Source organism: Poeciliopsis prolifica, unplaced genomic scaffold (genome assembly GCF_027474105.1).
Source record: "Poeciliopsis prolifica strain line A6 unplaced genomic scaffold, Auburn_PproV2 SCAFFOLD006, whole genome shotgun sequence".
Classification (NCBI taxonomy): domain Eukaryota; kingdom Metazoa; phylum Chordata; class Actinopteri; order Cyprinodontiformes; family Poeciliidae; genus Poeciliopsis; species Poeciliopsis prolifica.
The window spans coordinates 6056059-6070311 of NW_026562381.1; the positions used below are offsets into that span (position 1 = coordinate 6056059).

Consider the following 14253-nt stretch of genomic DNA (forward strand, 5'->3'; position numbering starts at 1 on the left):
TTTATTTATGATGAAACAATGTTGACATTAAATTAGTTAACGTTAAATACGCTGACACACACAAAAAAAGAATTACGATCAGGCAACTCCAGCTGTTGAGGTTTAGAGCCTTCTATACATGAGATGCTAACAAGTTGGTTTAAAAAACAAAATTCTCCGTCATACTGTTCCTATGCCTGAAAGTTATTGAAATGCAAGAGAAGGCCACAGTGTCACTAGTTTTATCCATGTGTTTGGAGCAGAGTTGGTCAGCGCTTCTTCACTCGTTTTGGCCAGTCACTACTGACCAGTCCTAAATGTTGTTATTGCTTAAAGAAACTAAAGGAGAGAAATGTTTCCTAAAAAGCAGACCACAACTATTGTGTGCCTCTTAAAATTTTTGGCTGATCATCAAACCAAGGGTGTCCAAAAGTTTTTTAAACATAGGCCAGAACCTTCAAAAGTTGAAAGTCCTCATAAGCCACGGAAATTTAACCAGGTCAACAATAGATTAAAATGAAGTGAGACAAATATAAGTTGACTTATTTTTGTTGGAAAGGGATTTGCAAATCATACAAGAATTGAAATCTAAAACGGTGATACAAGTGTGATTGTATGGTTTCCAAAATTTTAGGGGGGTTGACTGATTTTGAATTTCTTGCCTTAGAAAGAAAATTAAAGAATTGGGTCACTTTTTCTGTCAAAATGTTTGCTATATTGATAAAAGTTTAAACAACCAGGTAAGGTGAGTGAAATAGTTGTGATCCTATTTACAATAAATAGAAAACAAAAAGCATGTTCACTAAAAGACCAATATTGTTCTTCAAGAAAAGATTTCAATTTGTTCGTAAAAAAAATGCCCTGATTTTCTTTTTTTGTTTGTTTGTTTGAAGAAGAAAATCTTTTTGTGAGGAAGCATTTTGTTTCACCAGCCACAGTTGTTATTCATGTCAGATAGGAAATGAGGATTGATTAAATACCATTCCTGCTTTTCCTTCAAGCTGGACTTGAGTAGAGATTATTAGTTTGCCCACAATGATTTTATTGAGAAGGTTTTTTTCTGACATGTGTCACAACATTGCACACAGCAGCTATCTGCAAGGTGTGTGTTATATACTCCAATAAGCAGGGTGACAATTTGTCAGAACCTAGAGCTCACGCAAATGTGCAAAGGGAGAGAGGTCGGGTGGGGGTCTTTGCGGGAGGCAGAGGGTTGAGGGCTGGTGGGGAACGGACGTGGTCCAGGACCAGGGGCCAGGCAGCAGAGGAGAGGGGATTTATGATCAGACAAGACTGCATCCTGTTTATGTTTTCCAGAGCCTGTCTGACTAAGCGAGAGGGAGAGGAAGAAAAGACAGAGGAGCACAATTATTACAGCAGGTTTGCTTTCTGTAAGCATACCGTGTCCCTATTCTACGTCATATCTCTGCTTACAGTTCCTTAGCACTTATTGAGCTGCATATGTTTTGTGTTCTTAAATATTTTAGCTCCATTCAGAAACTGTAAATGTTGGAAAAGAGAGATATCTGGTCTGAGCAGCATGGGTGAAGCGAGGCAGAGTAAAATATAGAAGAAAGCACATTTTAAGACTTTTTTTCATGTCACCTTGAATTAACTTAAAGAGACTTTTTAAAACTTGAGTTTTGTCCATGGTGTGGCTGGTTTGAATCTCAAAGATCAGATGAGGACCTTCCTCTACTAAGAAAAACTGAGGATAATTGAGGTGATAGCCTGCTTTCTGAGTGACTCTTTTTGGAGGTTTTCAGTAAGGAGACCCTGTAGGATTAGCTTGAGGGACTATAAATCCCGTCTGGTTTGGAAGCACCTTAGGAACTTTGGCTTACCAAGCCTTCAATAAGCAAAGGAATAAAAAAAAACAGATGGATGTGCATGTTAAGTTTGTTGTCTATAAATTCTGAGTCTTACAACTGACCACAGATATCTTTGTTTTTATCATCTAATATTCCAGACCGCTGATTTAAGCGGTAATGTCATTGCTGCCCCATAACATAAAACCACATCTGACAAATGTTGAGCAACTCTCTTACAAAGATAATCTCTACAGAAAACACTGGGAAATGACCCATCGTAAAGATAAACATGGTTCAAGCCTGAAAGCCTGGAGGATGGCGGAAACCTGATTCAACGATGTAACTTTTAATATTTTGCTTTAGGGATTCACTGCCTCCGTACTGGTCTTGGCTGACTCCATGCACACATTTGGTTTTGTTATAAAAACATCCGATGGGAAGGGAGGAGGAAAAAACAAAGAGAGGCAACACAACACAGTTTAATCTGAACCTTATGTGGACTCATGTTCCCATTTACTTTTTCTTGCGCTCTTACTTTCCGGAATCCTTCAAATTCAGCAGTAATCAAGTGGGAAATGAAAGGAAAAGGAGCCTCCTAGATGAACAAGAATGCACATTTGCAAAACATCAGCAAAGGCTCAAATTATAAGAATGAGTAGGAAGAGTTCATAGAGTTTGCTTGCCTAAGGGAAAACAGATTATTATTTGTGTTTTTATGTAACAGAAATGTTCTTAATTATGCGCATCAAAAACAGATCTTCCCCCAAAAATCTACATCCTCTCCTCTGGGAGTAGGGTTGGGGGGGGTCACATCCTCCTGTACGCAAACCAAATCCTGTAAATTTTATTTGGACTGAATGATCTCATCAACAAGACTTCCTGCTTCCTGCAACCACTAGGTGGTGCTGGGACTATTAATGAATTGTCGACATGGTACCTCCTCAGACTTGGATCCCGAGGATGAGAGATTTTTTGTTTATAAACCTTTTCATGTTATGTTAACCATATCAACACCTTCATCAGTGGTTAAATATGAATGAAAAAATCCTTTAATAAAAACATGACATTCTTACCAGTGACTCTGGTGAGAAGTCTCTGGCTGGTTTGAGAATCTTACTCTGCTAAACAAAACCAGTAAGAATCTCCCACTGCTCTGCAACGTTTGGAAGCACAGATCACTTTAAAGTGGGTGAATATTTACACAATCACTCGTTTTAGCAGTTATGCTTAATTATCATTTCATAAAATAACTTTTTACTTTCACATTAAAGACTTTTTTACATTTTATTTTGTCAAAGTTTTGTTGATCATGATTAAATTTGTAAAAACAATAAAAGGGTGAAACATCTAAAGGGGCAAATACTTTCTTTACGCACAATAAATGATACAGTGTGTTGTTCTGTCAAAGGGTTGGACAATAAATCAACAATATGCATCGTGATAGACAATTGATCAATATCAATAGATTATCTGATAAAATTTTCAATAATTTCAATGAATTTCCATAAAGTTGATACCAAGCAACTCACTCACTCTTTGGTTACCTTTGGTTTTGCCACTGTGCCTTTTAATTGCATAAAAATATGATATCACCAGTTTGGTAATACTTCCGACATTTGAATTAAAAAAAACAAATCAATATCTATTGATATCGACTGAAACACATATACTGTGATATGTTTTTCAGTAGTGTCGTCCAGCCCTAGTGACAACTAACATATAAATAAACTCCTTGAAATATAAAATCTGTGGTTGTAAAATGTGAAAAGCATCAGTGATACGAATACCAAAGAGTGAGTTTGTGCCTTCTGTCCAGGCTACAACTCCCTTCTCAGGTCATTTCACCATCATTATCTAAACTACATTTATTAGCAGAGGCAGGAAGATTTAAAGCAGTTTTAGGTTTCACTGGAAAAGTAAATAATATTTCTGCGCTTAAGGCAGAACACACATTTCAACGAGAGACTCTCGGGCCAGAGCTGTAGTTCCTGAGTGACTCTTCCCTCTAATGAATTATGGAAATACTTTGGACATGACACTATTACAAAACCGCAGGAACATTTTCATTACTCAGTTTCCGGAGCGTTCTCTGCACCTGTATTTAAAATACCCAACATCTGTTTTCGGGACTGAAGCACAGCAATAATACGTGCTCTTCAAATTCACTCACACAAACAAATACACGCAAAAACACGAGTATAAAATGAGCATTACAAACCGATAACCTCAGAAACACACACACACACACACACACACAGATGTGCCTTGGTAGAAGGTAAGTGCAGGGGTTAAGAAGTACAAGCAGCACATTTCCGGGTTTTATAAACAGACGCCTCAAATAAACTTCACATGCTGATCCGACTGATATTTATGTGGCCTGTCCTGAAATTCCTGCAGAGTCTTTAAAAGGACAAACGAGATGGAAAAAGTCCTTTATAAGGCAAGGCTGCTGCTGTAAACATCAGCAAGCATTTAGCACTGTTTGGCTCATTTAGTCTTCCACTGGAGAATTTATGTCAAACACACAAAACTGCGCTCATTTCAGCTGCCGTTTTTCTCCCTCGTTTCGACACAGAGGAGTAATCTCTACTCCTCGTTTCCTGCGCCTGCTGGCCTGGATGATTAATGGTTTTAGGTAAAAACTCTGAACCCCTCAAAGTTTGGTTTTAAGGAGGCTTTAGTAAGATTTTTAGTCATTTCTTTTCTGCACAATCACCATCTAAATCACAGGCATTATTTAGTCAAAGGGCTTTCTGTGGGCACAACTCAAAACTCTGAGTTTATCCTTTCATAGAATACATTTTACTGGCCCTGTTTAGGTGCAACGGGCTTCCCCTGTTTAGAGAGGCTTGTAAACACTGCGCCCGGATGTGGTCAAACCTAAACGCACCCCAACATACATGCTACAGAAAATTTGCACTGTTTAGACTGTGGAAATGAGTCACCCACAAGCAGCAATATCAGTTGTGTTCCACAGAGACGCCAGAGAGACTCCAGAATCTGTGAGACCACATGAGAGCTTCCAAGAACACCTGAAGGAATCCGTTACCAAATGCTGCTCAGTGTAAGGTTCTGGTGGGTTGGGATAACTGTTAGAGAAATGATCAGGAAGTAAGAGTGGGGAAGAAATCTGTTTCTGTGCTCATTTCTGATTTAGTATCTGGGTCAGAGGTTTGTGAAATGTGTCAATATGATACAAAGTTTTGGCTATTGTTTTCTAAATCTTCATGCTCAACTTCATTTTTTATTTAAAGAAGATGCAGTTTAGAAATAAACTGTCAGGATAAGGCTTTATTTTCCTAGAACTTTCCCTCAAAATTGTCAATTTGTAGTTATTTGTGAAAGCATTTGAAGGGAAGTATTATGTAAAATCAACTTTTTTGAGCTTTACATCATGTTATAAAGTTATCCCCTCATCAAAGAGTGTTGCTTTGTTTCTTTCATGCATCTTTGAGAAATCCTTTATATATGTTTCTCTAATATACAATATGAATGAACAATATATATATTATATATATATATATATATATATATATATATATATATATATATATATATATATATATAGCTGACTGGATAGCTCAATACATAAGGCATCAGTATATCACCCGAGAGGGCAGGGTTCGAATCCAGTCTGGGTCCTTAGGCAAGACCCTTCAAGCTACTGCCTACCTCATACCATGAGAGATACTAAGTTGCATAACATGCCGGCTCAGACGTCGCCCGGCCAAACAAGGTCTGCGTCAGGTGTTGGGGAACCAGAGCACCTTGATGACAAATGGGCTACTGGAACAAGACGTAAATGGGCGAGAGATGAAAATGTGGATCTGTTGGAATGCTACTACTCAAGTAACCCTAGTGAGAGAGGTTACATGCAAAGACTGGGGAAGGAATGGTTACTTCGACATCCCCAGTCAACACTAAGCGCTAAACGACTAGTAGCTCAGTGTTCCAACATCCGCAAACGGCAACTGCTATCACAACTTGAGATTGACGAGATACAACACAAATGCTACGGCAAAAGGGAGGAACCCGGATGTCAGGACTGTGGGGACTTAACTACAAGTCCCCACCCAGTGAGGGGATACACGGCCCCAATGAGCGAAACAGAGCTGAACGAGACAGCTGCTGACCTGAGAGAGAGAATCATGACCCAAATGACAACCAGGCCTCCCGGCGCCAATTACAACGGCTGAGTGAAGTACCATCTGAAAGTCTCATTGAGAATGTGAATGCAGCATTGAGAACGATCCCTACCAACACCATAACAGAAACCAATGAGCTGATCTACAACTCAGCATCAGTGATCCTTGAGATACTTGGCTATAAGAGCAACCATGAGACCCAATACCCACCATGGAAAAGACGGTTAGAGGCTAAAATCAAGGTAACAAGGAGGGAAGTGAGCCAACTGTCAGAGCTCCACAAGGGTGCAATGAAAAGACCAGTACCCAGAAAGTACAGGCAGATGCCCATACCTGAAGCACTCGAGACTGCCAAACAGAGGCTCCAAGCCTTGTCCAGCCGCCTAAAGAGATACACAAGGGAGAATGAATCCAGAAGGATTAACCGGCTGTCTCCACTCAACCAGCTAAGGTGTACTCTCAATGGCAGGGTAATAAACAACAGAGCAGACCCACCAACGCTGGAGACTGAACAATACTGGAAAGGCATATGGGAAAGGGAGGCGTCCCACAACAGCAATGTACAGTGGCTGATCTCTCTACGAGAGGACCACAGCAACCTCCCTGAGCAAGCCCCGGTAACCATCACTGTGACAGATGTCCAAGAAAGAGTCTCAGGTATGAAAAACTGGACAGCACCAGGGCCTGACATGATCCATGCCTACTGGCTAAAGAAACTCACTGCTCTCCATGAGCGAATGGCAGCCCAAATGAACCAGCTGCTACAAAGTGGGACTCACCCTGAATGGTTAACTGAAGGGCGGACAATCCTAATCCAGAAGGATCCATCAAAGGGTCCAATCCCACCCAACTACCGACCAATAACCTGCCTCTCCACAACCTGGAAGCTCATGTCAGGCATCATAGCGGCCAGATAAGCAAACACATGGATAAACACATGAGCACGGCACAGAAGGGTATCGGTGTAAATAGCAGAGGAGCCAAACACCAACTCCTCGTAGACCGCACAGTTGCCCGAGACTGCAAAACCCGACACAACCTGTGCATGGCTTGGATTGATTACAAGAAAGCCTATGACTCAATGCCGCATACTTGGATCATTGAATGCTTAGAGATGTATAACATCAACAGGACTCTGAGAGCCTTCATTGCAAACTCGATGAAGCTGTGGAAAACCACCCTTGAAGCCAACTGCAAACCACTTGCACAAGTGTCCATCAAATGTGGCATATACCAAGGAGATGCTCTGTCCCCGCTACTGTTCTGCATAGGCCTGAACCCCCTCAGCCAAGTTATCAACAAGACTGGCTACGGATACAGACTCAAAAATGGGGCCAATATCAGTCACCTACTCTACATGGATGACATCAAGCTGTACGCCAAGTGTGAGCGAGACATCGACTCACTGATCCACACCACCAGGATCTACAGCACTGACATTGGGATGTCATTCGGACTAGAGAAGTGTGGTCGGCTGATCACAAAAGAGGGGAAGGTGATCCGCACAGAAGGAGTCTCACTCCCACAAGGAACAATAGCAGACATAGAGGACAGTTACAAGTACCTAGGTATACCACAAGCAAATGGTAACCTCGATGAGGCCACAAGGAAAGGAGCCACAGCTAAATACCTCCAACGAATAAGGCAAGTCCTGAGAAGCCAGCTCAATGGCAAGAACAAAATCCGTGCGATAAACAGCTATGCCTTGCCAGTAATCAGATACCCTGCTGGAATAATTAGCTGGCCAAAGGAGGAGATAAAAGCCACAGATATTAAGACCAGAAAGCTACTAACAATGCATGGAGGGTTCCATCCCAAATCCAGCACCCTGAGACTGTACACGAGCCGCAAGGAAGGAGGCAGAGGACTAGTGAGTGTGAGAACCACTGTCCAGGACGAAACAACTAAGATCCATAAATACATCAGGGACAAAGCCTCAACAGACAATGTGCTCAGTGAATGTCTCAGACAACAGGGAACGGAGGTTGAGGTGCCAGAGATACCATCATGGGAGGACAAACCCCTACATGGGATGTACCACCAGCAAATAACCCAAGTGGCTGATATCAGTAAATCCTACCAATGGCTGGAAAAAGCTGGACTCAAGGACAGCACAGAGGCCCTCATCCTGGCAGCCCAGGAACAGGCCCTAAACACCAGAGCAATAGAGGCCCAGATCTACCACACCAGACAAGACCCAAGGTGTAGGTTGTGCAAGGAGGCCCCTGAGACAGTCCAGCACATCACAGCAGGGTGCAAGATACTGGCAGGGAAAGCGTACATGGAGCGACATAACCAAGTGGCAGGCATAGTGTACAGAAAACATCTGTGCAGAATATGGACTGGAAACCCCGAGATCAAAGTGGGAAACACCCCCAAAGGTGGTGGAGAACACCAGAGCTAAGATCCTGTGGGACTTCCAGATCCAGACAGACAAAATGGTAATGGCGAACCAACCAGACATTGTCGTAGTGGATAAACATCAGAGGAAAGCCGTTGTGGTAGATGTAGCAATACCAAGTGATTGCAACATCAGGAAAAAGGAGCACGAGAAACTAGAGAAATACCAGGGCCTCAGGGAAGAACTGGAGAGGGCCTGGAAGGTGAAGACCACAGTGGTACCTGTGGTCATCGGGGCCCTCGGGGCAGTAACCCCCAAACTGGAGCAGTGGCTACAACAGATCCCAGGAACAACATCAGACATCTCAGTCCAGAAATGTGCAGTCCTTGGCACAGCCAAGATACTGCGCAGAACCCTCAAGCTCCCAGGCCTCTGGTAGAGGACCCGAGCTCAGAGGATAAGAACCACCCGCGGTGGGTGAGAAGGGAATTTTTTTTTTTATATATTATATATATATATATATATATATATATATATATATATATATATATATATATATGAACAAAATTTTCAAGAACCAACTCAAAATGCATGTTTTCTATATGTTCATTCCTCATGAAACAATTGAGTTAAAATTTTCAAACAATGAGAAATAAAATAAAGGATTTTAAAAATAGCTCCATCTCTGTCAGCCTGATCCATAAGAGAGTGCGTAATGACACACGTCAGACATCAGCCACAAGAAATGTCAATGTGCTACATCAGATAGAACATGCACGCAGCCAGAGATACTTTTATAAATAGTTACTGCTGTGCTCTCATTGGATTTTTGTGCTGTGACTAACACAGTGCAGAACAACGTCTGAATGTGTACATAAATATGTCAGCCTGCATGAAACTATGATGAAAACCACCTTCCTCCTTCAGACACAGATCCAGAGAGAACATTATGAAAGGAATGTGTTTGTTCAACATTACCAATTGATAGGATCTGATAAATTTAAATTTGAATCCAGACATATTTACCTGAATCGATTAGGACTGTAAACCAAGTCCATGGTAATATTAGTTTGTTTCTGAATCATGAAACTATGAATAAAAAAATAAAATAAAAAAAAAATAAAAAAGGAGACGGAGTGTTGTAATACTGGATCTGGCCACTGGAGGTCCTCGTTTAGAGCAAATAGGAGAACTGAAGTGGGAAGCAATTCTGCAAGATATTGAATTTTTGATTATTAGTTCTTCGTCGTTCTGAAGGTTTTTCCAAGTTCTTTAGACGTTAGCACATCTTCACTCATTGCCAATCTAGTTCTGATAAAAGAAAAGAAATAAGAAATGAAGGCAAATTTACAACACCAGAAAGAAATACTGTACTAAATACTAGGTAATCAAATAAGAAGGAAAATCTTGGAAAATACACAAACTGTGCATGTATTTGTGTATAAAACAAACACTAACAGGAATATGAAAAAAAAAATCATAAACCCTTTCCAATATGGATCTCAATGGCAGATAATTTTCCTAGTCATATTCCCAGAGAGAAACCTTCTGAATTATGTGGTGTTTAGAAGATTAAATACTAGAAAAGTTACAGTTGTAACTTCTGTCCTAGTTATATCTCTGTGCACTTATTATAGCTTTTCATGCCACTACACACTTAAACTTGGCTTCATAATCCTGAGGTGGTTCCCTCTTTTGCTGTATTTTTTTTTCTTCTGGTTTAAAAAATATTTCCATTATTCAGGGATGAAGGAATCCAACCTGAATTCTCTCAGTTAATGCAGAAAAGTAAAAGCACTGCTTTTCCAAACAAATTGCTCCTCCAGCAGAGGCTTCAAAGGGATTTTAGGTGACTTTGGTGAAACAGAATTGCCTGTTGTCTCACGTTACGTTCCAGGCTCGTCAATCTGAGATCCGCGACAGTTCAGGATTGGTTATATAACACATCTGTCGTCAAGACGTTGTTCCTGGGGCTGAGTGGACAAACAAAAACTTCCCTGATGACATCAAGATTTCCATCCACTCTTGTGCACACACACACACAAAAAAGACACGAACACAGAGAAAAAACATACAATTACTTGGCCTTGCCATCCTTCCCCTTGACTTTCCTCAGATTGGAGCACCTGAACTGAAGGTTCTTACTCTCTGATCTAAAAGCAGGCTGGTATTGTCTCAAAAGCAGGATGTGAAACCTAAACTCAAATGTGCGTCTCGTATGCATTAAATATAGAGCAACGGGTGTGTGTATGGCAGGGTGCCTCTCTGCAGCTGTGCGATGTAAGGATCTTCTGCGTGACCCGTGCATGTCGGAGTCACTGTGATATGTCCCCGCGTCTTATTTTTCAGGAAGTGCTGTGTCGCACCAAATGCTTCCCCCCCCACAGCTCATTGTTACCTGAGAAGCAGAAGGAAACAACTGCTTGTTTTTCAGACTCTGACTTTTGTTTTTGCCAGGGAAAGCATGAACTGGCACCACCTGTGCAAGTTGATTCAGACACAAGGAATACATGCTTACGATGGAAACTTGGTGAATTTACTTTTAATCTTCACATATGATGGTTTTAACAGGACAATCCTAAATATCCAATGCATGCGCAAAGACGAACCCCTAGGAACTATGTGACCATGTGTGTGTATGGTGCAGCACTGCCCCTCCCCTATTAGTTGCCCTAAACTGTCAAATGGAAGTGAAAAAGCTACTACATTTTCCCATTCCTTACAAGAAGATAAACTCGGGTGATTTGAAACATTTTCAGTTGCAAAACACCAAGACAGCCTGGTGTGCTTACTTAGCAACCAGCCAACACATTTATGAAGGAAACCAGTATGATAAAATGACTGTTAAGCAGCTGACTGCAGGCTAGTGATGTGAGTAAACAGACTACACAACCAGCTGCAGGACTGAGTTAAGTGACAAAACAGAGCAGCAAATAGTACATTATTTATATGATTTGTCTACAAACCCCAAAATATTTTTTTCTGAATTATCCCAGTCATTTTATGTGTGTGAGACTTGTTATGTTTGCATCTTAACTAGTACAACATATAACAACTGCAAATAGTAAAGCATATGTCTTAAGGGACAGTGCTTGTATTTCTTTTTGTACAGCTTTGGCTTTGACCTCAGTGTTCTATTAGTAAATGGCCTTTTTTTGAGTCTGAATACACCAGTTAATGATTAGTCAACTGCTTCATTAGTTAAAAATTATTGAAATCATCAATTATTCACGATTAACCCGATTAATTGTTTCACATTCAGTCTTCATAGATTTATCACACAGACTTATCAGCATATAATGGAGTTCATTAAGTTTCCATTATTGGCACTTTTCAGCATGGTACAGATGGAACCATGAATGGTGCCCTAAAGTACTACTGCCTTAAACATCAGGTCATCGTGACATCTGTACCTCTTTACAAACGCTTGACCATCTTGATTCAGTTTCATCTGCAAAATAAATTTGTTTCAAATGTTATCCAACTGGACATTTATTTCTATGAGCTGACAGAAAACAGAAAGCACTTTCTGACTTTCACATGATTCCTGAAGGGCTCTGTGTTTCTCTAAGTGATTTGGTTTTGGATGCATTGGGAGGAAGCGAGCGGATTGGGTTGGGGGAGTTTGTTGTTTCCCCTGGGAGGTGAAGAGGTTTCTGCAGAAAACACTGCCAGTCACGTCTGGCCCTCTGCGGATAGTAAATCACACTCTCAGCCAGAGTGCTTCCGAGCAGCAGACCCAGCTCCCTCCCCGGCTGGAAAGGCAATATGCCACGACCGAAGGCGGTGGGACCACCCAAGAGCCAATATGGGGTCACACACAGACACATCCACAGAAAAACAAATAAGCATGCAGTCACACAATCGAGCCCAGGCCACTACATTCGTCCTGGGGATGTGAGGTGGGGTACTCTGTGGCAGTAGGGGTGAGGGGGCACAGGAATTTCACAATAACTAGTGGTTTCAGTGGTTCCTCTAACTGGGAGCACAACACCACATAAAGTCCCAACTTCCTCTATACAAAATAAAAAAACAATCAAATGTTGGCTAACCCGGGTGCTCAAAAAGGCTTCGGGGGAAAACGAATGCCAAGAAAACATCTCATCAAACCATTAAAAACCAAATAGGAAATAAATAATTCAAAACTAATTGGAGTTCCTTCAAATTTCTTCAAGGAGTGAGATCAGGACAACAAGAGAAGATGAAGTGAAAACTCATAAACTGACTGTTTTTTCCGTACTAATTTGTTGGCTAGTTGGCTGAACCATTGAGGAAAACCAGTTGTAAACAACAAGGCAGCAAATCTGCGAGTTAGATGAGGAACATAAACGAAGAGACATTTAATAGCAAGCGTCAGTTATCTGACTCTCACACATCTGTTTGTGAAAACAAGAATCATTTTGACCCTGCTCAGTTAAACTAGGGGCAGAGATCAAAACTATTATTTATTTTATTATTTTAGACTTATTTATCAAATTTCAGGAGGCTGTCTTTCTTTTGTGGCCTCAATTGATTTTGGGGTTCCACAGGGCTCCAAATTGGCTTTACTACTTTTCTTCTTTTTTCTTTCTTTTTTGTTATTCTGTTGAACAAAGTTCCTGATATGATGATCAGAAACTAATATTTTAGATTTTTAAAGGAACAGAGTTTATTTTTTATTGCATGAATACAAAAGTTCACATTTTGTCTCTGTATCTTTTTTAGATACAAAGACTACAACAAATAAGAAAGGAAAGAAACAAAACGAAAGAGAGAGAGGGTGGAAGGTAAAAAAGAAATTTCAGAAGAGAGAAGGTAAGAAAGAAAAAAACACAAGGAAAATAAGTAATTTGAGTAGCCTTTTAAATGTGTTTTAGTTTTGCTAATATACCAGAATCAGGAGCTAAAAAATAAAAATATAAAGGGAGCTACTTTCTGGGACAGCTTAACCATTTTTAACAATACGCCACCTTTCCTTTAAAAAGGACAAGATTAACAACCATCGTTTACTTAGGCTTCTGCTTGTGACTCCACAAACAGGGGACACCCACTCTCACCAAGAAACCGGCTTAAAATCCATTCCTTGTCCATGAGACCAGGTGAGGAAGTAGAAGCACTCCAAGTTTTACTTGCCTGCTTCTTTGCAGACAGCGGCAAGATCGGCTCCGACGTATCCGTGAGCAGCGTCTGCCAGTTGCGTCAGCTCCGCTGTGGTGGCGCTGCATGGCACCAGACCCAGCTGCTTCTGCAGAATGTCAGCTCGCTCTGCACTACCAGGAACTCCCACCTGACCAGAACACGGCATGGATCACAGGTAAGAACGGGGAACTGGAGATTCCAGGGAGAGACATTTTGGAAAAACTGAACTGCTGAATTTCAGCAGCAGCAGCCATGACTTTAGACATGAGTAAAAAGCTTGTACGCACCTCTAACTCCTTGTCAAAGCGTCCTGGCCTGCGCAGGGCAGGGTCGAGGGCTTGGGGCCGGTTTGTGGCCCCCAGGACCAACAGCTGGCCTGAGTGACCCTCCTGGACACATAAAAGTGTTTTAATATAACATAAACACATCTTAAACAGCTCCTTCAAAAGTGTTTACAACTATAGTTATTTTCTTGTCACATAACAATCACATATTTTAACAAATTTTTAAATTTAAGAACTATAATGTGATTTTATATCATAAAAGTTGTAAATAAAAAATATAATTTTATGTATATATACATAAAATTATGTATATATAATTTTATACATAATCATATATATATATATATATATATATATATATATATATATAGTAAAATTTCTGGATATATATATATATATATATATATATGGAAATTGAAGAAAACCTGTTAAGAGACTGAAAACACTCGAAAATGAGTTGGAGGTTCGTCTTGCAACAGAACAATGACCTGCTGGAATGGTTTAGATGAGATCATATCTAAACCAGAACGGCCATGTAAAAGTCCAGACCTAAACCTCCCAGCCCCCAAAATCGA

The 14253-nt window shown here is 40.7% G+C and overlaps 1 protein-coding gene across 1 annotated transcript in view; it reads right to left on the minus strand.

The window, feature by feature from the left end:
• Positions 1-14253, minus strand: part of LOC129360484 (ribosome biogenesis protein SPATA5-like) — a 110108-nt gene that overhangs the window by 89076 nt on the left and 6779 nt on the right. Inside the window, exons 8-9 of the mRNA XM_055030751.1 lie at positions 13682-13783; positions 13389-13542 (exon numbers count right to left, since the gene is read on the minus strand). Of these exons, the coding sequence (XP_054886726.1) occupies positions 13389-13542; positions 13682-13783 (256 nt within the window). The remainder of the gene's footprint in view (positions 1-13388; positions 13543-13681; positions 13784-14253) is intronic.